The following is a 25,145-nucleotide window of genomic DNA, read 5'->3' on the forward strand; positions in this document are numbered from 1 at the left end:
TACACTGGAAGAAAACTAGGGCAAAAAAAATTAAAATCTTTGTTCAAAGTATAAGAGACCATATTTTATACATATGGGTACATATTAAAAGTAGTTTTAATTAGGGAAGCTCTTTCTGATGGATTACAATCAACTGTTACAGATTTCATTTAAGAGATAAATCACACACCTGTTCTTGGAATTAGGTTATAAGTATATGTTACAAAATCGCATATGGGCCAAGCATAGAAAAAAGTCTCTAAAAAAGATTGAACCTTCTTCCAAAGGCTTGCCTAATTGACTAATTTACAATCAGTAAATAGCAGGAAAGGTAATGAGGTAATGTGGTTTATAGCATAAGGACAGAAAATGAGAAAACAAAAATTCCCATTTAAGATTTGTTATCATCTCATCTCTTACTCCTCTCCACTGACCCTTAGTAAAGTGTGATCATGAACAGAATATATAAATTTAAACGTATTTGCTAATAAAATAAGCACAAGATCATCTGATAATAGTACAAGAGGTTTTATTGACTAACGCAAGCTACAGCATGAAGAAACAATTATTTAAAAACACCACAGACCCTTACGTAGCAAAGGTTAGGAAATAAATTAAGACCTATTGGGCTGTGCCGGGGAGGATGGGCCTCATTCACTTCGATCCTTGGGTTCTCGGTATTTCCACTGGATGTAGTCAAAGATGTCCTTCTCACTATCCACGGGCAGCGGCTCTCCAGCAACTCCTGCAAGGAGGGAGAACAGAACCTTCCTCATGAACCAGTTCTGGAGTTTAGAGGTTTCAGGACTGAGAGCTACACAGGACTCACTTTCAGAGGAAAAAGAAAATAGTCCCCAAGCCACTCAAAAAAAAAAAAAAAAAAGGATACTGACTGCCCTCCCCCTCCCCCGTGAGCTTGTGTCTGTGCTTTGCCACACATATTACCGGCGCTACACAAAGAACCTCAGTACCCCAACTCTGGCCATCTGAAGTGGCCCTAATCCATGATTTTTCTGTCTGCTGGATCTCCACCGTATTAGAGAAAATACTCTAGTGAGTTCCTTTGCAACTCAAAATACGGTCCCCAGACTAGCAGTGCTGGCACCACCTGGCAGCTTACTGGCAATGCAGAAGGCCACTGAATTAAAATCTGCACTTAACGAGGTTCTCACATGGTTTGCATACACATTGACATGTGAGAAGCACAGCCCTCATCTACCAGGGATGAAAAACACTTTTAGGACAAAAAGACAAAATCTTCATCTTCCTAAAAGAGAATAGTAAACCACAGTATATTGTGAAATGTTAACAAGATCTATAAAACAGAAATTAAGCAATTTTTAAACTTTAAAAGCTTGGGGCCAAAGCTACCAAGTTTGGCCTGGCACTAACAGCAAAAATACCTGGGTTCTTTGGAAGTCTTGGAGATACATTTAAGAAAACAAAAACACTTTAGATCAGTAAGATTATTTACTGACCACCAGAGGTAGAAAGAATTTAATCCATTCTAATAGAGCTGGAAATAAACGAATCTTGTCATCATGGGCCTTCAACTGAGGGCCTGGGAGCACCTATGGATTAAAGCTTTTTTTGTTGCCTGAGGGACTAACAATACCAAAGAAACTGCAATTAACTGGCACAGTTACTGAAAGGCTTTTTAGAAAAACCAAAGTTGCTAAACCAAAATATCCAGATGACTGGGATTATCTCTAATGCAGACAAAAATACTCACCAGTGACTCCCAAGGGACGGATTGTGTATTCATTGATTGTGAAGCCTTTTTCTAGGGCATGAGCTCTCATATTCTTATTGAAAATATCACTCCCAGTGAAATAGAGGACACCACAGTAATACTGATCCTTGGGTATCAACCTACAACCAATAAACAGTTCACCAATCTTTTACTACATATTTCCAATTTAGCAAAAATAGTACTCTTAAAATCATTAAGGCACAAAACAAGTCTGTGTGGTCCAATAACTGAAGAGGACACCATCATTAGGTAGACCATTCAAATGACCTCAACTTTGCAGTTAGCTGAGGTTTCAGTAAACTATGCTCTGCAAGAGGTGTGGACAAATGCAAAGCAGTATCACTTGTTACAACCAACTCTCCCCAGGCAGGATCTACTTTGAGCTGCAGAAGACACCATGGTGAACCTAGAGATAATAAAGTAGATTCTGTAGACAGTCATTATTCTTTACATACTTTCAGGCTAAACATTGTCTATTGCAGGGACACATGGCACTTTGGAATGAAAAGGGGTCATTTATGCAAATTCCAAGACATACGGAGGGAGGGGGAAAAGGGGAAAAGAAGGGAAAAGTTAATAGGTCAGCAACAAATTTTGAGTAATACCTGATATCAATTCTCCTGTGTGGATATTCCTTTTCATCATTTTTACTGGGAAGCTGGCAAACACCCTAAAACGTATATTTAAAAATAATGTTTAAAGATCTTTTTAAACTTAAGGCTTAATTCTAATCAAATACTGTTAACTGTGAAGTTATTTTTGCTTTAAATGGAGGCAGTTTTAGAACTGTGAGTGCTTGTAACTTAGTAGCTTTTCTATGCACTATATATTATCCCTGCCTTCCTACTGTGCTTCATGATAACTAAAGAACCACATGAAACAGCAGGCAAGGGTTCCGGTTGTGAGGGTCTGGCTTTTGTGTGACTCTAAACAAGAAAAGCTAATCAAGGAAAGCGTGAAAGACAGAGACCAAAACAAACAGAAAAAAGCAACTTGGAAGAAACAATGATTATTCAGGGAGAAGAAAACAGACACAAAAGCTATCAGTAATATTCTCAGATCACAGATTTTTATCCATGAAATAAGGACAGAATTCTACAGAAAAAGAAAACACAAGGAAAAGATTTAAATCAAAATTTAAAATATGATAGAAGTAGAAGAAGTTGAAATTGAGGAAATCTCCCAGAAATCAGAAAAGACAGAGAGAGGAAAATTAAGAAAAATTTAAAAGATAAGAAAATTAGAGGATCGTTTTCTTCCTTCTCTACAGGTGAGTTTTCATTATACTTCTGCAGTTTTCTTTTTTAATACTTCTGCAGTTTTTAAACAACAATTATCAAGGTGTGTTTTGTTATCTTTTCCTTTTCCAGGAAAATGGGGACAGTTTATGGACTGGGCGGCAACGCATAAATATGTAAAAAGAAATACAAACATCACCAAATTTCAAATCTAAAGCTTCAAATGCCACATTCTAATAAACTACACAAGTGACAGGTTTCTGGTCCTAAAGAGCAGTCGAGTTGGTACACACGTCACTAAAAGACATACTTTTCACTCAGCAACATAGAAAAATCAAAATCTAAAATGGGTATTTTCTTTAGCAACTCCTATTCCTGAGAGATTAATGAAACCTGTTTATCTTCAAATATGAAACCTACCTTCTTAGGCACTAGCAAGTTCCAACTCAACCTTTAAATGGAATTACCATGAGGCATTACCTTGCAGATCTGGATGTCTGAACCCACAGGCAATGATCTTTCTGTTTGTCACATCAGTAATAGGATTCCATCTAATGGCTTTGTTCCTGTCCTCAAGGCTAATTTTATTTCCTGCACTTTTTCTGAAGTGCTAATGTTAAAGAATTTCTTTGTATTACTGTAAATTCTTTATTCAATTGAGTGGATTAGTTTTGTTTGGCATTTCAGTTAGGTCACTTCATGCTGACTGTCTGAAATAAAGCCTCTTTCATTTCCCCAAGTGTAGCCAAGGTATCTTCTATTGTCCTGTGAATCCTCGCTGTAGATATTTCACAGAAAATCATCCTCCGAGGTCAAACCTGCATGAAACGCTAAAATTTGAGTGGTACTCACCATATATAAAGTAAAAAGGCATCTAAATGCAGAGGAAATTGGTTTTTCTTCCAAATGTTATTATATTCACGGGAAGAATAGTTCAATTAACTAAAGACCCTGAGTTTACAAGAAGAGCTGGAATAACCCTGGCTTTCCTAAGCTTTGATTACTATTAGTTTAAGAGAATTCATGTTTTGAAGATAACTTTAAAAACACACAGATGGTCATATCTTTAAAACTATTTAGTCAGTGCTTATAGCAACAAGATGTTCTGAAAACAAGTGGATCGATATGGAGTGGAGTTTACTCCACTTCATAAGCTGAATTTATTTTGCAGCCAATTTCCTTTCAGAAACCTAGAGATCTTAACTCCTTTGGTGATCTCTGCTCATGGTCACGTGCTCAGGGTCACTGCCCTGACTCCTGCCTGCCTCTCTCTCCCCGCAGAGACCTGCCTGCCTAACTTCCTTACTTCAAGTCTTTCCCCAGGTCTCATCTTCTCAATAAGGCCCGACTCTTTAATACCGACTCCTGCACTCCCTTTCTTTTTAAAAAATAATACTTATTATCTTAACGTTTTACCTACTTAATATGTTCATTGTTAAGTAGCAGTCCCTTCCCATACCCTCAAATAAAAGTTCTACTTAGGGCTTCACTGGTGGCGCAGTGGTTGAGAGTCCGCCTGCCGATGCAGGGGACACGGGTTCGTGCCCAGGTCCAGGAAGATCCCACATGCCGCAGAGCAGCTGGGCCCGTGAGCCATGGCCGCTGAGCCTGCGCGTCCGGAGCCTGTGCTCCGCAACGGGAGAGGCCACAACAGTGAAAGGCCCGCGTACCGCCAAAAAAAAAAAAAGTTCTACTTCAATTCACTAATCTATCCCATTCTCCTACAGCAGAGCCTGGAATGTAGTAGATGCTAAGTATGTATTTGGTGAATTGACTGAATACACTTTCTCATTCCTACTGACACTCATTCTCCCCACTTTGTTCTTTCATAGCACCATCTTCTCTTTTTCTATCCCTTTTTCTGTTCCCCAATTTAATTCTTTCCAGGTTACTACCTTCTTCCAACTGATCTATTTCCAAATAGAAATATATTATCTTTTATATTATTATTATGTATTATACTAGTATAACACTGCACAACTCTTCGAAGATACAGTATCTTCAAAAGATATTTGTACAAACCCTTCAACGTTTCCACATATATTACTTAATCTGATCTGCATAACAGTCCTGTGACAGAGGGCAAGGATATCATTTTATAAATAAGAAAATTAAGGCCTTAGAGAAGTAAAGCAACTTGTCAATGTCACACAACAAATTGGTAATGGAACCAAAAGATCTTAAAGCCTCCGTATCCAAATCTACTTTCCTACAATGCAACATACCAACACCCAACGTGTTTGCAACAAGACACAAATCACTTCTTATTGCCTCCAAAATAAAATGATTTGAAAGTTGACCTGGAGTGCTTCTCATCCTAACAAATACTAATTATAAATGTCAAAACAGCAGGCTCAAACATGGCATTTTCTAAGCTTCAGTAAATACATGAACTACATGTACAGTATACAAACTTTATATACTGACCATCCACTAAGATGGATTCCTATGTCACAACATAAAGGCCTTAGTCTCTTATTGTGGTCTAAGTCTTCTATACTTTGAAAACAAACAAAAAGCCTGCTTTCTTATTTTTTAACCTGTTTTCTTCTGGAAAGAGGTTTGGAAGATTCCCTTTCTGGCAATACCTGTACACGTGCTGCCAGGTATGACCGAGAGAACGGAAGGCTAGATAGAGCCAAGACTTCCACAACCTCAGCCCGTATCCTAGGATGGGTGAGCGGTCCTAGTCTTTCACACACCACATGTACTGTGAGGTCTGAACCGGCCGACTCTGCAGCATCACTGGGATTTGGCTGCCTCTGACCTTCCTAGACAAAGGACTTCACTTCTTTGAGCAGCTACTAGGATAACCCAATTCCACTATGTCAGCAACTCTTTATGTTCACATACTTGGCTACCCACCTTCCTTTGCAGGTTACACCCAGCCCACCAGCTTGTAATTTTTCCTTGTATTCTTGCTAGCTGGATTACTATAGCCTCTGTAGGTCTTTCCTCTGGATCTCTTTGGGCACAGAAGAATACTGTTCAAACTGTAAAAAAATGCTTCTGCTTTTTTATTGTGTAAACACCTTCCTGGTGGCTAACTCTGAAAACAGCTGCTACACTTCCCCAGGAAAGAGTCCAGTGCTTTCACAGAGATGACTACTGAAGGAAGAGAGGCCAGAAGGGGTCCCTGGTGGCATACCAGGACACTTTCCTACTGTTTAAAAAAAACAACCCAACGTGTCTAGCACATGCTTTTTAGAATTTTATCTGATTGAATGTTCTTTAAATGTAAGATTTATGCACTTTCATTTTGAGTGATTTAAAGTCAATCTAAACTTAAAAGGATGTTCATATGGCATATACAAATCCTATTTTTATTAATATCTCATGTGTGCATATATTTTTGAGCATAGAGTAAGAGCTCAAAACCTGACAGACTAGGGAGAACAGATCATAAATGTAATTCTCAAAAACTGACTAGAATTTTTATTTTTACCTTTCCCAAAGTTCTTTTGAAAATATTGATAAAGTGTGACAACTTAGTTAATATACTTTCATAGCCCATTAAAATCACCATGCTGAATCAAATGACATGAGTTTTTGCATATATGATTAAATACACATAACATAAAATACACCACTTTAACCCTTTTTAAGTGTGCTTCAGTGGCATTAAGTACATCCACACTGTTGTGCAACCGTCACCTCCATCCGTCTTCAGAACTTCTTCATCTTCCCCAGCTGACATTCTGTCCCCATAAACACTCACTCCCCATCTCCCTGCTGCCCCACCCATGCCCTGGCAACCAGCGTTCCATTTTCTGAATGACATGGTAATTCAATTATCTATCTCAACCATCTTCTTCTACTTTTGGCTAAGACTGTCAAATCTACAGTGAGACTCTTGCTAATTTTAGCATGTCCATGCTCCAAAGGCATAGTCTCTCTCCTTTCAGTCACATGACTTAGGAAAAGGGGGGCATGGAGAAAAGAGCGGCCAAATGCTGTATTTAAGTGAGCAGCAGATAAATGTAAGCCTTTATTACATTAGCCCTAGATTTCTGTTTGCCTTTATACAGGACCATTTATTAATGTTTTTAATCCATTTGCTATTTGTCTTGACTCCTCAAGTCTTAATCCCCTAGGAAGAACACAGGACTTTGACAGTCCATCACAGTGGGTTTCACTGGGACGACTCCACAGGTGCCCCCTCTATGAGCCCCCTTCATACAGCATGGTTCTTCCCCTGGACGTTCTATCATGTACCCTGATGCCTTCTTTCTTTGGTCTTGTAACAGATTAATACTCTTCAGACAATTCTAATCTCACTTATTAATATATTCTGAGTCAAAGAGTATTTGCTATTTTAGGGAAAAAATATAATGTATTGAAGTCATTATGGATATTTTAAAAATAGCAGATTATGCATAATTACCTATTCCAAGGGCACAGATTATTTACAAGTGGGGAATTTAGAACAAAACTCTTTACTGGGACTTCCCTAGTGGCACAGTGGTTAAGACTCCACGCTCCCAATGCAGGGTTCGATCCTTGGTCCGGGAACTAGATCCCACATGCACGCTGCAACAAAGAGTTCGCATGCCACAACTAAGGAGCCCTTGAGCTGCAACTAAGGAGTCCACCTGCAGCAACTAAGACCTGACGCAACCAAATAAATTTAAAAAAAAACAAAAACAACAAAAAAAACCTCTTTACTAAAATATTCTCGGATTAGAGAATCTATCTCCTCTAAGGTCTAGGATGTCCTATTTACTGACGGTGACACTAAGCTACAGTGAGGTCACACTCAGAATGGTTACTGGACAGTCTCCACAGTTTTTTTTAAATGTGCTAATTCAAGTGAGTACTTACCATGAACTTTGTTTCCCCTTTTGACAGAGTGTCTGTAATAAAATGGACCTTTTGTAACTGCTCCACAACACGATGTAACAGCTTTGGCTACAGAATCATAATTAGGGAATAAGAAAAAAAGCAATTACTCTGTTACAGCAAGAGAGCATTTTTAAAATGAGTTTTCTGATGCTCTATGCAGAAATGCCTAGTTTTCCTATGTTCTGAGTACCTTTTCTTCTAACAGAAAATTCATCTTATCAAATGAAACCACCACTTTTCACCAATATCATGATACCCCCAAATAGACATCATTTGTCTTTATCTGTTTCATTAAACAAAAAGTTACCTGCTTCATCTTTAAAAGGTATATATTCCAAAATCAAAAGCATTTTGCCTTCATGGGTCTTCTAACAGAGCTTAACTTTCTTGATAGACAATAAATAATTCTGGAAGTATTTTACTAAATTTCATCTCTTCCAAATGCTAGACTGTCCTGCCAATTATTTGTGGACAAACAATGCGTATCCCTTCCAACAACTTACTTTGCCTCTCAAAGAATTCAGTCAGTACAAAACACTTCAACTGACTTTCAGAAAGATTAAAACAAAAACTCATTCTGAAAATATCCAACTATCATTTAGAAAATTATATTCACTGCTGTGTAAGACAGATCACATTTGCTTATAAATTCTGAGGTACCTGTTTGGTTGACTCAGAGGTAAAGCTTGGATGGGTCAGAAGAACATCCATGTCGCCACTGGACTCTGCCCCTATGATAGCAAAAAATATGTATGGAATTCTCCTTGTAAATTTATCAATTAGGCAAACACAGAACCAAGGTGATGACACACATAGAAGAGTCTTACTCTTACAGCCTAACTTTCTATTTCACTGTGCTTCATATTCAGAAGTAGTTAAAAGAGTTCAATTTTCTGTCCAACTATTCAGGTATATTAATGTAAACAGCAGAATCTGGGATAACAACAGTAACTGATGTTAGATATATGTTGCATACAATTGGTTAAATATTATTAAAAATGTACCTAAGTAACTACTCAATACTGAATAAAAATAACATTTAAATATACCTTTAAAATATATCTATGAACACTAAATATTTAAAAATCTCAAATTAAACAATATGCTCTAACTGCAAAGGTTAATCAGAAAATTCATTTCAATTCTTCTGAATGAATTCACTTAATGAGTACTGGTAACAATTACTATTATGGCATCATAGATAAGAATGCTAGATTCTTGGGGCTTCCCTGGTGGCGCAGTGGTTGAGAGTCTGCCTGCCGATGCAGGGGACACAGGTTCGTGCCCCGGTCCGGGAAGATCCCACATGCCGTGGAGCAGCTAGGCCCGTGAGCCATGACCGCTGATCCTGCGCGTCCAGAGCCTGTGCTCCACAACGGGAGAGGCCACAACAGTGAGAGGCCCGCGTACCGCAAAAAAAAAGAGAATGCTAGATTCTTATAGCAGCTACCCAGAGAATTTCTGATAGCCTATTACCACTTCCTAAGCAAAACTCCGGAGGTGGCCAGAGATTCAGTCAGACATCTATTTCAAGGTTTTAAATAAAGTTCTATTTCAATTTTTTAAGATAATATTTTAAAATTTAGGTTACCCTTCCAAAATTTTGAGCCAGTAAGAGACCAGGATTGTGTGGTTCTCACTTTGTTCACATTCACATAGTAAATCAAGATCTTCTGAAGAACCTGGTTGTTTTGAGAACTGATTCTGAGCTGATGTCTCTGAGACATTAAACTTAGATCCATTAGAGAAAACTTAGAAAAGTAAATAAAGTAAAACAACAAACAGAAAAACTACTCATGGCTTCACTAGCATCTAGCCAGATAACCACTATTAGCATTTAATATACCTAAAATTATTTTATAATTTTATTAGAACTAGTCATCAAAAAAACCCATCTTATAATAAAATCAGGATGAATTTCCTCTAATTTATACTCCCATTTATAAACAAATAAATTTAGCTAATACTACTAGATATTAGTAAATCTATAAAGTAACACAAATTACATCTTTTTAATCCATGTTTTTCATATACATTAGGCAATTTTAACATCAAGGCATGAATAACCTAAGCTTAGGAAGTATGTTACCTCTTCTGAAACTGCCACAGACTGTAGCAATGTATTCAGAATCCACTTTTTCAACTTCACTTAGTACAATATCCTAATAGAAGAAAAATTAAGTCAGTATTCTAAAAATGGCTTTTCACCAATTGACATTCTCAATTCTAATCAAAGAATACAATTCAGCACACTCTTACTTGCATTTGTAACATCTCTTCACGAGGAATTCTTTTCTCAAAGTCCTCAAAATATCTATAAAGACAGAATAAGTAGACAAAAGACTTTTTGTGAAATTTGAATCTTAGAAATTAAACTGCCTACTTTATCAAGTGTCCTTATACAAGCAGATCTTTCAAAAATCAAGACTAAAATTCATTACAACAAGAGTAAAATTGGGGACGTGGGGAGAGGTTTATTCCTTAACTTGGATCAAAATCCTTAAGTGTCATGCTCTGTGATATTCCAGATATTCCATCCAAACTTATTTTAAATAAACTTCGCATTCACATACCAAGAGTAAATAAATATATTTAAGTTAATACGGTTCCAAGTTAGACTGCTCCCTACTGGCAAAACCAGGGATTACAGTTTATTGCTCTTAAATCCTGAAAAGTACTTGTATTTTAAAATATTATCCTACAATATGGATGAACCAAGACAACATTATGCTAAGTGAAAGAAGTCAGTCACAAAAGACCATATATTATGATTTCATTTACATGAAATATCCAGAATAGACAAATCTATAGAGACAGAAAGTAGAAAAGTGGTTGCCAGGGGCTGGGGGAGGGAAGGACAGTTGGGAAGAAATGAGGAGTGATGGCTAATGGGTTTGGGCTTTTTTGGGGATAACAAAAGTTGACTATAGTCATGGTTGCACAACTCTGGGAATATAAAAAAACACTGAATTACACACTTTTAAGTGGGTGAATTACTTGGTATATGAAATGATATTTCAATAAGGCTATTAAAAATACTATCTTAGGGGACTTCCCTGGTGGTGCAGTGGTTGAGAGTCCGCCTGCCGATGCAGGGGACACGGGTTCGTGCCCCGGTCCGGGAGGATCCCACCTGCCGCGGAGCGGCTGGGCCCGTGGGCCATGGCCACTGAGCCTGCGCGTCCGCAACAGGAGAGGCCACAACAGTGAGAAGCCAGCGTACCGCAAAAAAAAAAAAAAAAAAAAAAATACTATCTTAGTATTAAATAACATCTAGGAATGATAAAGTGCCTGTTCAAAACCAATTCTCACAATAAGCAAGTTCTTCAGAAGATCTCCATTTACTATGTAACTATGTAAATGCAAGGACAGTGAGAACTACACCATCCTGATCTTTTAGTGATTCAGAGTTTTGGAAAGGCAGAGTAAGTTTTAGAATATTGTGGTAAGGCATCAACAGGGAAGCTCAGAAGGTTATTAGGACTGAATGGCCGACAGGACAACCTAAGACCAGAGGAGGTACGTGCTTATGCACGTACACTACGTGCTGTAAATAACCAGTCAGAAGGGGGGGTCTGTATCTTGCACTTGACAAGGTAATTACCTATGCTGACAGACGACACGTCTACTAGTTATTCCCATTCTGGTATTTAGGTGTCTGGGTTTTCTTCCTTTTCCTTTTTAAAAAAATTTAGTGTTTCATGGTCATGTCCCGTCTTCTCAGGTAGACTCTACACTTCTTAAGAGATACACTGAACCTGTTTATATCCTAACCTCAGAGGCAGTGCCTTCTACAATGCAAGCATGAGATAAGCACCCTGACTAACTGAGGCCCTCAGTTCTATGTATTTTAAGGGGAAGTTCCCAGCTAAAGTCAAGGTAATGTGGGATATACTCAAAACAAGCAAACAAACTAGAAGGCAGTAAAAAAACACATGTGAATACAGGCTTATTCTCTACAGGAGTCTGCAACAAATCTTAGCATTTCTGATTAGTAAAATGGCTGTGTTTAACTAAGTGTGAAGACTTATGGTGTACGGAAGAATGGCTATAAAAAATTTTACTTTTACATTTCAAGTGTCAAAAGGAAATTAGCTATCTTACTTTAGCCCAATTCGCTGATGATGGTTCAATTTATCTTCATTTTTTCTGAGATCTGTATAGAAGATAAAGTTGAGATGCTGATTTAAATATTTTTGGAAAAAAATGCTTATTTCAGTGATCCTTTTTTTCAAAGAACTACCTGGAAAACACACTGAAATGACTTTGAAAAGCAAATGAAAAAACTTTCAGATAGTAAGAACTAGATAAAAGTGATTCTTCAAGTCAAGAGTAAAACCCAACAGTGACTGCATAATCATTTTTATTTACTGAATCAAAATTTCAATTATAGCTACATAGACCAGTAGATAAAACATACCAGGATCATACCAAACTTCACTGAGTATAGCAAAACGCGCCTTCTAAGAACCTATATTGCTTAATTTACGGTTAATAGCAGCATGAGAAGTTCATTCATACTGTTCGTTTGTTCATTCACTCCTTCACTGGATTAATATTTATTGAGTACCGATTTGTGCAGGCACTATGCTAAAAATCCCATTGAAAGGAGAGGTAGTATTATCATTTTTTTAATCAAGAAAACTGTAATATCTTAAATTGAAAGTGACCGAGTCCCATCTGGGTGGTCCTTTAGTGGGTACAGGCACAGGAGTGAGCCTTGTTAAAGAAACGGCAAGGTAAGTATGCTTCAAAAGCAATTCCTATGGTCACCCTTATATTCACAAACATAAATTCTCTCTGGAGACATAAAATGGAGAAAAATAAGCACCTTCATTATTAAAAATAAGCATGTAATATTTCTCATAATTGTGTGCACACAGAAAACACTAAGGTATATGACCGAAAATGCCACAGAAATATTGAGTCTGTTATATATGGAGAGAGGGATATCGACAGCTATTATATTACATATCTGTGAATGGTGAAATAATGTAAAACCACCACAGTAGATCCTTGACACTCCCAAGGGATGCAACGAATACCTTTGGGAAACAAACTCTTGACCTCTTTAACCAATATTTCACTCAGGTAAATTATATATGCCACACGCAGAAAAGCACAACCCTCTCTGAGATGCATATATAGAACAATTCATTCTCTAGCTATGTGATTCACACAAATTCTCAAGTTAATAATATTACTAATTAATCATGCCTTTTAAGAGTCAGTTACTATTTTTAAGTACTTACTAGGTACCAAGCACTCTGCTAAGTCTTTTACATACATTATTGCATTAAATCATATGAGAGAGAGATTATGATACCATTTTGTAGCTGAGAGACTGAAGTATCACAGTCAACTTTTTTTTTTTTTTTTTTTTGCGGTACGCGGGCCTCTCACTGTTGTGGCCTCTCCTGTTGTGGAGCACAGGCTCCGGATGCGCAGGCTCAGCGGCCATGGCTCACGGGTCCAGCTGCTCCGCAGCATGTGGGATCTTCCCGGACTGGGGCACGAACCCGTGTCCCCTGCATCGGCAGGCAGACTCTCAACCACTGCGCCACCAGGGAAGCCCCCACAGTCAACTATTTTAATAAAGGGGTGGAGACTGGATTCAAACCCAAGTCAGTCTCCAAAATCTGTCCACCTGACCATCTGGGTTGCTTATAAATTAGTTGAGCCCACAAATATTAATCCCCAAGTGCCACAGATGTGCTGTAATGAATCCATATAGTATATACTCTTGAAAGCATGAAGAGATAAATTATATTTCAAAGATGGCTATATTAGGTTTAAGGAAAATGTTTTATAATTACTTGACTTTTATTTTTATCACTTCTTTGAAAGCAAAAATCCCTTCAATAAGCATTGCAAGCCTCTTAACAGAATTTTTCTCAATATACATAACTTGGCTTTTAGGCTGAATGTATAGGACTTTATGGTCTCGAATTTTATTAAAGAAACAAAAGCAATTTAAAAATCGTCTAAAAATCTACAAATGAATCATTGCCTTTAAACCAAGAAGCCACTTCTTGTTCTTCTTGATTTTTTTCTAAATTATAGACCAAAACATGTTTAAAATGGGAATATAAGCTATACTTTATATCTGTTCTCTACTGTAGAGTTAAAAAGAAAATCTTACCATTCGTTTCTACTAATTGAGAAAGGGTTTTTCAAATTCCAGTTTGTTAGAGCATGGTCCTTCAGGACTATATCTGACCTGAAATTAGTGACCCACTGTACAGACTCACCTTCTAATGTCTTAATTCCTTCATCTACAAACTTCCTTGCAGCAGAAGGACTACAAAGAAAGAAAAGCATTATCTCAGTGTCAAGTGAAACTCAGGATCCTTGTAACAAATAACCAGTTATGCCTCCTCTTGTCAAACATAAAAGCTAGTTTGAGCTAAAACTGCTAAACTATTGCTAAACTATTGTGTGGTTACTTTGGTAATGTTCAAATTATTGAAGCCTTAATCTAGGAAGACAGTCATAAATTTAGATATGAAAAAGACATCCAAGCAGCTAGGTGGCATAATGCCCATGTAACATTATTCATACACCAGACATACAAGCACTTGAAAACCATTCATTCAAATGAGATTTAATGAGGGCCTATTATGGGTCAGATGTTCTTCTAGGTGCTGAAAATACAGCAGGAATAAGACAAATAAGGGCCTTGGTCTTACCTGTTTATACATTCCAGTGGTTAGAGAGAGACAATAAACAGATATATAAACAAAGAAAAATATCTGGTAGATGAATTAAAATAGGGTAATATGACAGAGTGGCTGGGTCTTCTTTAGACTGGGTGGTGAGGGAAGGCCTCTCAGATGATACTTAAACTGAGATTTTAATGAAAAAGAGCCTTGGTACAGAAACTGACATTCATATCAGGAAGGCAATGTGGCATAGAAATAATAGATCTGGACTGGGAGTCGGGAGACCCAGGTTCTGATTCTGGCCCTGCCACAGCTATCTCACTTTCTGCGTTCAGTTTTCTTGCCTGGAAAATGAGAATAATGTAACAGACGCTTTCTAAAACAAATACTAACATTTTATAATTGTCTCGGGTCCCCAAGGAGTCATGCTCCTTTTCAGTATACTAGGTTTAGGAATTTAATATATTTTAAAATAACATTCATCAAATGGTTGCCATTAAGGAACAATCATCATATACCTAAAAGAATGGCCTCATTCCATCAAGAAGAGAGTTAAGTAAAGCACTGCAGCTCTAATACTTCAGTGTTAACCTTTACTCTCTCCAGTGTCAAAGAAGCCTCTGCTAGCTCAACTTTAAGATAGAGGTGCCTTCATTAGGAAATACTTGAGCACTTGTTCCAAGCTCATATGCCAGGTACTACAGAAAAAGCTTAAATGTTTAAGATAAATACCACGCTCAGAGAGGCAAAAGAGCCACAATGTGGAGGGGGTGATAATAAGTCCACAGAGCAAATGCTAATGGAGCTTAGAGGAAGGAGAGATTATTTCTGGCTGGGGACTCAAACTGGATTCATGTGCCTTGAATGGGGCTTTTAAAGTCGCGGCAGCCTCTGAAGAACCAGCCTGAGACATGTAAAATATGGGTGAGTGAACTGCATGGGCGAAGGCGCAGAGGTGGAAAGGTACAGGCCTTGAAGAGAAAGAGCATGTACTTTAGTTTGGCTGACATAAAAAAATTAAACAACCCTACTACTGTGTCTGCTTCAAAAAGAATTCTTACCCAATGCCACTAACTCGAGTCAGGAAATTGATGGATGAACTCGTATCATCCTGCCGAATCTTTAAGGAAAAAAAAAAAGTCTAACAATGATTTAGGAATGCTTTGAGGACTCAAATGATCTTATTAGAAATACACTAGGCTGCTAAGAGACTTGAAGAGCCTTTTACGCTGCCTGGATAACCCATGCAGAAGGATTCATGTAAAACCCCAGTGGTTACAGGTGAGTAAGAAAGCAGACGAAGATGGCTCTTCTCTAATTTATCCAATACTTTTAAAAGGCTTATTCATAAAAAGACCAGAAGTGATATAATGACTATCATCAGGGTGAAATAAAACCATAAAAATGCTTGCGAGAGTTTAAGCATAGAAATTCTAAAAGATAACAATCATTTAGCCAAAGTTTATAATCTCCCTTCTAAATGGTACTGAAAATAAAGAAGTAATTCTATCACAGATGCTAATAGTCTCTTAAATGCAACATAAAATAAATGAACAGTTTATAAGAACAATATTCAAAATCTAAAATATAGGACACTTACAAAGCCATAAACTGCTCCTCCCTTTTCTCACTGAATCTAACAGAGGGTGGATGACATCACCCACCCTGCAATGGTGCTACATGATAGCTGCCATAAAGGCAGACACTATAAGCAAACAAGTAAGTTAGCATTTTACCTTTTCCAGTTTACGCAATTTTCCAGTAGCTAAAAACTCATCAATCTTTTCAGCAATTTTTGTTCCTACTCCAGGCTACATAGAAAATAAAAAATATAAAAGTCACGTAAATATTATGCTTACCAAATCATTAAAAGATAAAGGAAAAAATGAGAAATGAAAAAACAGTGATCGTCACATGACCAGTTTTCAAACAAAGGACCCAGAAAATTGAGCACCAGTAAAAATATATTCTCCCAAAGACAAAATGTTTAAATGATTGGCAAAAGAGAAGCCCTAATAAGACAATTCTAAATGACCTTGCTTTTTCAAAATTAACTTTTGTTGTAGAAAAATTAGAAAATATAAAGTTGCATAAAGAAAATATTAGAATCACTTGTTAATTTCATCACCCTGAAAATTAAAATAACCTGTAACCTTGCCACTTAACATCTGCTATGTACTGACTTCTTTTTTGCTCATATATATATGCAAAGTTATGTGCGTGTATGTATGTGTGTGTGTGTGTCTGTGTGTATACATACGGCTACTTTTTTCTTACAAAAATAGAATCATACTGCTTCGTAAAGTGCTTTAACTTAAAAATGAATCATGAACAAATTTCTGTATCGATAAATAAACTACAACATCTTTAATGACCGCATAGTGTATTATTGTATGAATGTATCATAATTTACTTTAAAAATAACGTACAGGAGAACATTTAGATGTTTTCCAATTTTTGAAATTACAACAATGTTGTCGTGGACTTGCTCTAGAACAGAAGTTCTCAGGCTTCTGCATACACCTGCATCACCTGAGGGATGTGTTGGAACAGAGAATGCCAAGTCCCACCCGAGAGTGACACTATTAGCATACAGGGCTTCACGGAAATTATAGAGAACAGGGCTAAATGCCATAATATGCAAAGGGGCTTAATCGTGTGCTTATTAGTAGGTAAGATCTCCTTGGGAACACTAACTCACATAAGTTCCTCTACCTGGGGATCAGAAAGAACAGCTAGCAAGCAGACATGAGAGTACCGCTCTGTTACCACACTCTCCTTGAGGAGTAACACTCAAGCTGAAACTCAGCGTGAGAATGAGTACACATATACATGGCAAAGTAGAGAAAGAAAACTGTAATTACATATGTTAAAAAAAATCTACACTCCAAGCTTGAAAAAGTATGCTTGAAACAGCATTAATATTATTCCAAGAAAGCAGTGAAATCTTCCCGTGTGGGTCAAGGCAGCTTCGGAGGCAAATTTCATCTTGTGGGAACCCATCAGATTGGTACATGTGTGAGCTCTTCGATCAACTTGCTCCCTAAACTTACCAGTTTCTTAGCTTCTGCTCCACTCTTTATTTTGTGTGGATACTTTGCTATCACAGATGCTGCTTTTCTACAAGTAAAAAGAACAAAAAAAAGGAAAACCAATTGGAAAGCCAGCAAGGTATTAGTTTTTCTTAAACTGGAATATACATACAAACAAATATGCAGCTTAAACTTTCACCAAGGTGAACTTATCTTCCACATCCGTGTAAAACTTTAAAACTCAATAAGCTGACAGATCACCTGCATCTCTAACTTGTAAAAGTATCCCGAAAACCCTTGCATTTGAGAATAACACAGTTTTAACCGTATATGTAAAACTAGGGAGATCCAGGAAACCAGTAGGCTTTCCTTTCTGGGATTAAGTGGAAAATATCATTGAGCTCTTTTTTTAATAGCTAGTTTTTAGAAATTGTTCATAACTCTCTTTTCATAAAAAATGTGCCACCTAGAAGTATTCAAACTACTACATACCAAACTGGCTTATGGATGCTTATTTTTAAATTCATGGCTTAAAACTGTATTCCCCTATGTCCTTGTACCAGTTCTTTTTTTTCATCGCTCTCATTTCGGTTCCACGTAAAGCAGTGACCTGTATCCTTGCCATCTCCACACATACCTAGCTCAGTAGTCTGGTGACAGATTGGGTCCACCCTGGGAGCTCACTGATGGTATCCTGTCTATAATTTCAATGCTAAATGTAGTTTTTGGATAGTCTTTGAAGCCTTAGTTTTTCATTCTGTTCTAGCACATATAACCTTCAGATTTGGATTTCGACTTCTGTATTAGCATGTTACTGATGATGAGTCTGGAAAGGTAGGTTGAGGGCAATTTGTGGAGGAAATTGTTTCAGCAAAGACAAGCAGTTCCACATAATTGGCACTATGGCACAAAGCCTGAAAGGGAAGAAGAATTAAATCAGGAAAGGCCTTTTGTATGCAGATGCTTTGGGGTTTTATCAAGGTAAAGAGGAAATATTTAATTCAAGAGAATACTTTGGTCACATCAAGAGAAATGTATATGGGGACTGGGGGCTGGGGAGGAGCCTGCAGGGGTGGTAGGGCATCACCTGCTTTTCCAGACTTATTGCCCACTCAGACTATACCCCTTATGCAAACTGAATTACTGACTTCCTAGAAAATGCAATACCCCTTCGTGTCTCAGTGCCTTGGCTCATTTTGTTTCCTTTCTCTAGATTGTTCCTCCTCTCCCTTATCTCCTGATGGGCTCCTTGAAGACTAAACACCTCCTCTCTGAAGCCACCTGAGACTCAAGTAGAATATGGGGTTGAATCTCTCTCTGATTTTGAGATCATCAAATGTGTGGACAACAGTACAAATATTTTACAGAGGAATTCACAGGAGGTAAAGAAAGGGAGTGTAATCAGTTTTTAGTTATGGTGAGTGAGAAGGAAAGATGGGAGTTGAGTTTAGTTTTGAAAGGGTAGAGACAAAGGTAACCTAGGCTTGAAAATCTGGAGAAAAGCCCAGTGAATACAGATCTGGAGTCACTGACTGGTATTCAAAGCCAAGAATGGTAAGATTGCCAAGGAAAGTATAAAAGTGAGAAAAGAGGGCTCAGGGCAGACCTCTGGGAACTACCAACATTAAAAGGTAAGATACAAGAGGAGAAAGAACAGAAGACTGTGCCATCATGGAAGTCAAGATGATGCCACTGAGAGTCCAATAAGATGAGATATGGCTGAGAACCTTTTCAGAGGAATGGCAGGATGGAAATTACACTGCAATGAGATAAAGAATGACTGGGGATGAGGAAATCCAGGCAAGGAATACAGATTATTCAAGGTTAACTGTAAAGCGGAGGAAAGAGAAAGGTGCTAGCTAGAGGGCAGAGGGAGGTGAAGAAGATTGCTTTGTTTTTGCTCTTAAGAGCTGAGGGACTTGGACATGTTTACAGATTAAAGGGGCGGAAGCAGACGGATATGGCATTAACGGCTAGGATAACGACCCTGGTGAAATGGACAAGGATGAGATTCAAAAGGTGACAGATCAGCCACACACCAACCAGATGGAAAGATTCCCCTGAACCACATCTACTTCACAGCACAGACCTCACCCACTATCTTTCATTATGACTTAAAATCAAACTGCATTTTCAGTAATTCACGTTCAATGATGGGAAAAATATGTATTAGCCTATTTTCAATCAGAATTGGCAACTAATCAAAACTGATCCTACAGAACTCTGCCCAAATTCTCCCAGAAATATCGCAGTAAAGTGCCACCAGAGTCAATACCCTCAGTTCTTGCTTTTTATCCCCTCCTACAGACGGTCCTAATATCCACTGGACCCTCAGCCCTGTTAATTGCCACACATCCGAGAACGCATGCTAACAGAGAATGCCCCCCCCCCCCCGTCCCACCTGTAGGCATTGTACTTGTGGATAGCCTGGTTCACGTTCTTCTCAAAGTTTGCGAGTTCTGAAAAGGCAACAAGAGGCTCGGGTGAACAAGAACCACGAGTAAACAAACGAGAACTGAGTTTCCTGGAAGGGGGCGTAACGACCTCTTAAGGGACAGGGACCCCCCGCTTGTACACCGGCCAGGCCAAAGGCAGCCCAAGCGTGACTCAAGGGTCTCCAGCAGGACTGACAATCTGCCACCGGCGCCGGAGGAATATCCGCACGGAAGACTCCGGGCTGCTAGGGGCCGACCCCATCCTTGGGCTGTCTGGACTCGAGAGAAGGAAGGGAAAGCAGCGGGGAGGGAGGAGAGGAGAAAGGCAGCGGCGCCGGGCCGGGCTAACCTGTGAGCATGTCGGTGATGCCCCCGTTGAGCGTCTCCTGCGGCGCCTTCCGTTTGCTCATGGTGGCCTGCACCCGAGGACCGCAGAGAGCTCACAGCCAGGGATGGTCCCCTTGCCCAGCTTTCGGGAGGGGCTGCGACCTGGAGAGGACGCAGGATCAGCCCAACGCGGAGAAACCAGCGCGACTGGCTGAACAATGAGGACGTCTGACGGGGGGGTGGCGGGGGCGCGGCGCACGAGTGACGTCACGGGCGCGGGGCGGGGAGGGGCGGGGCCGGGGGGGCCCAAGGCCAGGGGGCGGGGGAGGGGCCGGGGAGGGGCCTCAATGGCGAGAGAGAAAAAGGATCCTGGAGCCAGCAGGACCGGGAGGAGGATGTTGGACCCGAGCTTAGATTTGGCGGAAGGGAAATGGGAGCCTCAGGATTACAACCCAGTGGGGTTCCTATGGGAAGACTTGGACTCCTAACCTAAGGCGTTGTACCTGTCTTCCCAGGCATAACGTTTTCTGCAGTCCTCTCCCTAGAAGGGAAGTCTGGTTTTGACTCTGAAGTCAAAACTTCAGATGGTGGGGTATGTAAGATGATGGGGTGCGAGTAGAGTACATAGACCGCAATGCAGTCCACGCTGCAGAGGAGTCCTGTAAGGCTGCGGCAGGAGTCTGGAATGAAATCTGCCGATCACAGGAATGCCTCCCATACTAAACTTTTTAGCAGATATGCCAACCAGTGTCAAAAGATATTTTATGTTTTATTCCCCTCCTTTTGCGGCAGGGGCCAAAGTGAAAAAAACACTAAGAAGCCCTTAACCTAGATAATGAGCAATGCAACTGTCATTACAACATGATGACCTATATCTGAAAAATTTACAGTTCTGCTTAAGAAATGGAAATGTAACATCAGCAATATGTTACTTACAAGAGTAACTCCTGGGGTTCATACTCAACTGCCAATCCCAGGCAATTGCTTTGTGTATAAATAAATTAAAAGCTTAACAAAATGATACATGGTTGCTGTAGAAAAATCTAAGAACTATATAAAAGGAGAATAGAAAAGTAACATAAATGATTATCTCACCATCCAGTTTAACCACTATCAATATTTTGGGACATATACTTCCAGTCTTCTAGTCCAGTCCTTTCTAAATCCTTTTCAATAATGGAATAATTATTTAGATATAATAAGTTTTTGTGATTAGGCTGTGTGGGGTTTTTTTGTTGTTTTTATTTACACTGTCAGTGTACATCTTAAGTTATGCTTCTTGGACATTTGTATTTCTTTTCTGAATTTCCTATTTATATCCTTTGTTCATTTTTCTTATTTATTTATTTATTTATTTTTGGCTGCGTTGGGTCTTCGTTGCTGCGCTCTTGGCACACGGGCTTCAGTAGTTGTGGCACACAGGCTCAGTAGCTGTGGTGCATGGACTTAGTTACTCCGTGGCATGTGGGGTCTTCCTGGACCAGGGATTGAACCCATGTCCCCTGCATTGGCAGGTGGATTCTTAACCACTGCGCCACCAGGGAAGTCCTGTTCATTTTTCTAATGGGGTAGTTGTCTGTTATGAACTTGTTAAGATTTCTAAAATATTACTACTAACACTTTTTTTGTATATTTTACTTGTAAAGTTTTTGTAAGTATTTGCACTATCCTCTTGTCCCTTGCCTTTTAACTTTATTCTAAAGCTTCTTACCACCTTGATTCCCACCTTCATTTAGATATTCTCTGTTCTCCTTTTCTCCTATGCAATCTCTATTCCAGGTTATGTTCATATTATTTGGTTCCAAAGAATGATCATTTCTCATTTTAAAAAAAGTTTTTATTCACCTCTGGATAATGAAAGTTACAACTTTAGGGAACTGTGGGATCCCTATATGAGTTATGTCAACTTTTAAAAGATCAGTGCCAGAAAATCCAAGGAAAATGATCAATTCTCTGTCCTCATCTTCTTGGATAAAACAGTAACATTTGATCCACTCATTCACTCTCTTCTGGAAACAATTTGTTTTCACTTGGCTTCTAAGTTAGCCCGTGCTCTGGGTTTCCCTTCTTCCTCAATCTTCCTTACTAGCCACTCCTTCTCAGGTGTTGGTTTGTTTGTGTGTGTGCTGGTTCCCAGCTGCTCCTCCACTCTCCAGCCTTGTGGGAAAGTGCCTCAGACCTTGAGCCTTTAACCAGCTTTTCCACTCTGTCCAGTTTCGCCCTTTTAAATGCGAAGTCTAGCTTGAAGACTCCTTTTATATTTCTAGCCCTGATCTCCCTTGAACTCTAGTCTCATATACCATCTCAAAGACAAAATGTCCTACAAACTCTTGCTTCTTGCCCCTCTAGCTTCTCCTTAACTTTTCCCCATATCCATTAATGACATTTAATCCACCCTGCCATCAGGCCAAAATCCTAGGAGTCATTCTTAATTGCTCTTTTCACACCCCACATCCAATCTGTCAGCAAGTCTTGTCTCGTCTGTCTCCAGAATATTTATTCTGAATTGGATCACCTCTCACCGCTTCTGCTGCCACCACCCTAGTCCAGTCTACCATGATTTTGCTTCCCAATTACTACCATAGCCTCCTAGTGGCCTCCCCACTTCTGCTCTTATCCCCTAAAGCAGCGGTCCCCAACCTTTTTGGCACCAGGGACCGGTTTCGTGGAAGACAATTTTTCCATGGACCGGGGTTGGGGGGTGATGGTTGTGGGATGATTCAAGCGCTTTATATTTATTGTGCACTTTATTTCTATTATTATTACATTGTAGCATATAATGAAATAATTATACAACTCCCCAGAATGCAGAATCAGTGGGAGCCCTGAGCTTGTTTTCACTTGCCACTCACTGATAGGGTTTTGATAGGAGTCTGCAAGCAATTGATTTATTATGGTCTCTGTACAGTCCAACCTCTCTGCTGCTGATGATCTGTACTTAGAGCCGCTCCCCAGCGCTAGCATCACTGCCGCAGCTCCTCCTCAGATCATCAGGCATTAGATTCTCATAAGGAGCGCGCAGCCTAGATCCTTCGCATGCACAATTCACGGTACGGTTTGTGCTTCAATGAGAATCTAATGCCGCCGCTGATCTGACAGGAGGCGGAGCTCAGGCGGTAACGCGAGCGATGGGGAGCGGCTGTAAATACAGATGGAGCTTCGCTCATTCTCCCACCGCTCACCTCCTGCTGTGCTGTGCAGCCTGGTTCCTAACAGGTACCAGCCCGTGGCCTGGGGGTTGGGGACGTCTACCCTAAAGGCCACGCTCCAAATAGGACAAGAGTGATTTTTTAAAAACATGTATCAGCATATGTCATTCGTTTGCTTAAATACCTTCTCACTGCACTTAGAATAAAATCCAAGCTCCTTTCCATGGCCTTCAGGGCCTCATGTGTCCACCTGCTACCAACTCCCCTGCTTCACTTCTTGCCACTTTCCCCTTTGTCTAGGACACAGGTGTGCACACAGGTACCTGCTTCAGGGCTCATGTCCCATCGTTCCGGCCACTGCCTGACTGCTTTCTGCTCATCATTTGAGTGACAGTCCTGAACAACCCTCAGGCACTCTCCCTTCCATTACCGCCTTTTATTTTCTTCTTAGTATGAACACTATTTGAAACATGTTAGTTGCCTATTACCTGCTCCCTGCCCGACCCCCCCTCCCACCAACATGGATTGTAAGCTCCATGGGAGAAGGGGCTTCATCGTTGTTCGCCACATAGAGGTGCTCAATAAAACTTGGATGAATATCCTAAATTGTAATCTTGCTGAAGTGAAGTGTCAAATATTTCAAATTACACAGGATACTGACCGATTATGATGTGGGATGGCTGATCATCTCAGGTTGGCAGGGACTGAGAGGTTTACTGAGATGCAAGTGGTTTATTAAAGAAGAGGTTTACTAAGATACAACTTTCAAGGCTAAAACCAGGAAAATTCTGGGCAAACTGAGACAAGTGGGTCATCCTAAGTTTTGTCACCATTTTAACAAATCGTGACACTAACAAAACCTAATTTGGAATATAACAGCCCCTGTCTCTCGTTTTAGGATTCCCAAAGCCTGAACCCTTTAAAGAGAGCGTGCTCTGTACTTCTGAGATAAATGTGATTGAGGGAGTTTCTCTGGGGTAAAAAGTGCTCATTCAATCAAAAAACACTTATTGAATATCTACTAAGAGGCAGGCACTGCTCTGGAGTCTGGGTATACAGCAATGAACAGACAGGTTCCATCTTGCAGAGGTTTTTTTTAAATTGAAGTATAGTTGATTTACAATATTATGTTAGTTTCAGGTGTACAGAAAAGTGATTTGGTTATATATACATATGTATATGTGTATATACATATATATACACACATATATATTTTTGACCAAATATATATACATTCTTTTTAAATATATATATTCTTTTAAAATATATATATAACCAAATATATATACATTCTGTTAAAATATATATACATTTAAGATATATATACATTCTTTTTGAAATCTTTTCCATTATAGGTTATTACAAGATATTGAATATAGTTCCCTGTGCTATACAGTAAATCCTTGTTGTTTACCTATTTTGTATATGGTAGTGTGTATCTGTTAATCCCATGCTTTGTGGAGCTTTTTAGTGGGGGTGTGGAGGGACAAATAAATATATCAGATGGTGATAAGTGGCATAAAAACAAAGAAGTTGGACTTCCCTGGTGGTGCAGTGGTTAAGAATCCTCCTGCCAATGCAGGGCACACGGGTTTGAGCCCTGGTCTGGGAAGATCCCACATGCTGTGGAGCAACTAAGCCCATGCGCCACAACTACTGAGCCTACGTTCTAGAGCCCGCGAGCCACAACTACTGAAGCCCGTGCACCTAGAGCCTGTGCTCTGCAAC

The 25,145-nt window shown here is 39.3% G+C and overlaps 1 protein-coding gene across 1 annotated transcript; it reads right to left on the reverse strand.

Moving 5' to 3' along the window:
* Positions 1-491: 491 nt before the first annotated feature.
* On the reverse strand, positions 492-20,489 carry POLB (DNA polymerase beta). Its single transcript, XM_065899792.1, has 14 exons — positions 20,291-20,489; positions 19,908-19,965; positions 17,528-17,594; positions 16,211-16,285; positions 15,536-15,594; positions 14,064-14,113; positions 11,917-11,968; positions 10,072-10,126; positions 9,902-9,974; positions 8,473-8,543; positions 7,792-7,878; positions 2,338-2,402; positions 1,712-1,851; positions 492-724 (listed from the first exon to the last, which is right to left on the reverse strand). The coding sequence occupies exons 1-14, from the start codon at positions 20,349-20,351 to the stop codon at positions 630-632; spliced, it is 1,008 nt and encodes a 335-aa protein (XP_065755864.1). The 5' UTR covers positions 20,352-20,489; the 3' UTR covers positions 492-629.
* Between the last annotated feature and the right edge of the window lie 4,656 nt (positions 20,490-25,145).

The sequence above is a fragment of the Phocoena phocoena genome, chromosome 21 (genome assembly GCF_963924675.1).
Source record: "Phocoena phocoena chromosome 21, mPhoPho1.1, whole genome shotgun sequence".
NCBI classification, from domain to species: domain Eukaryota; kingdom Metazoa; phylum Chordata; class Mammalia; order Artiodactyla; family Phocoenidae; genus Phocoena; species Phocoena phocoena.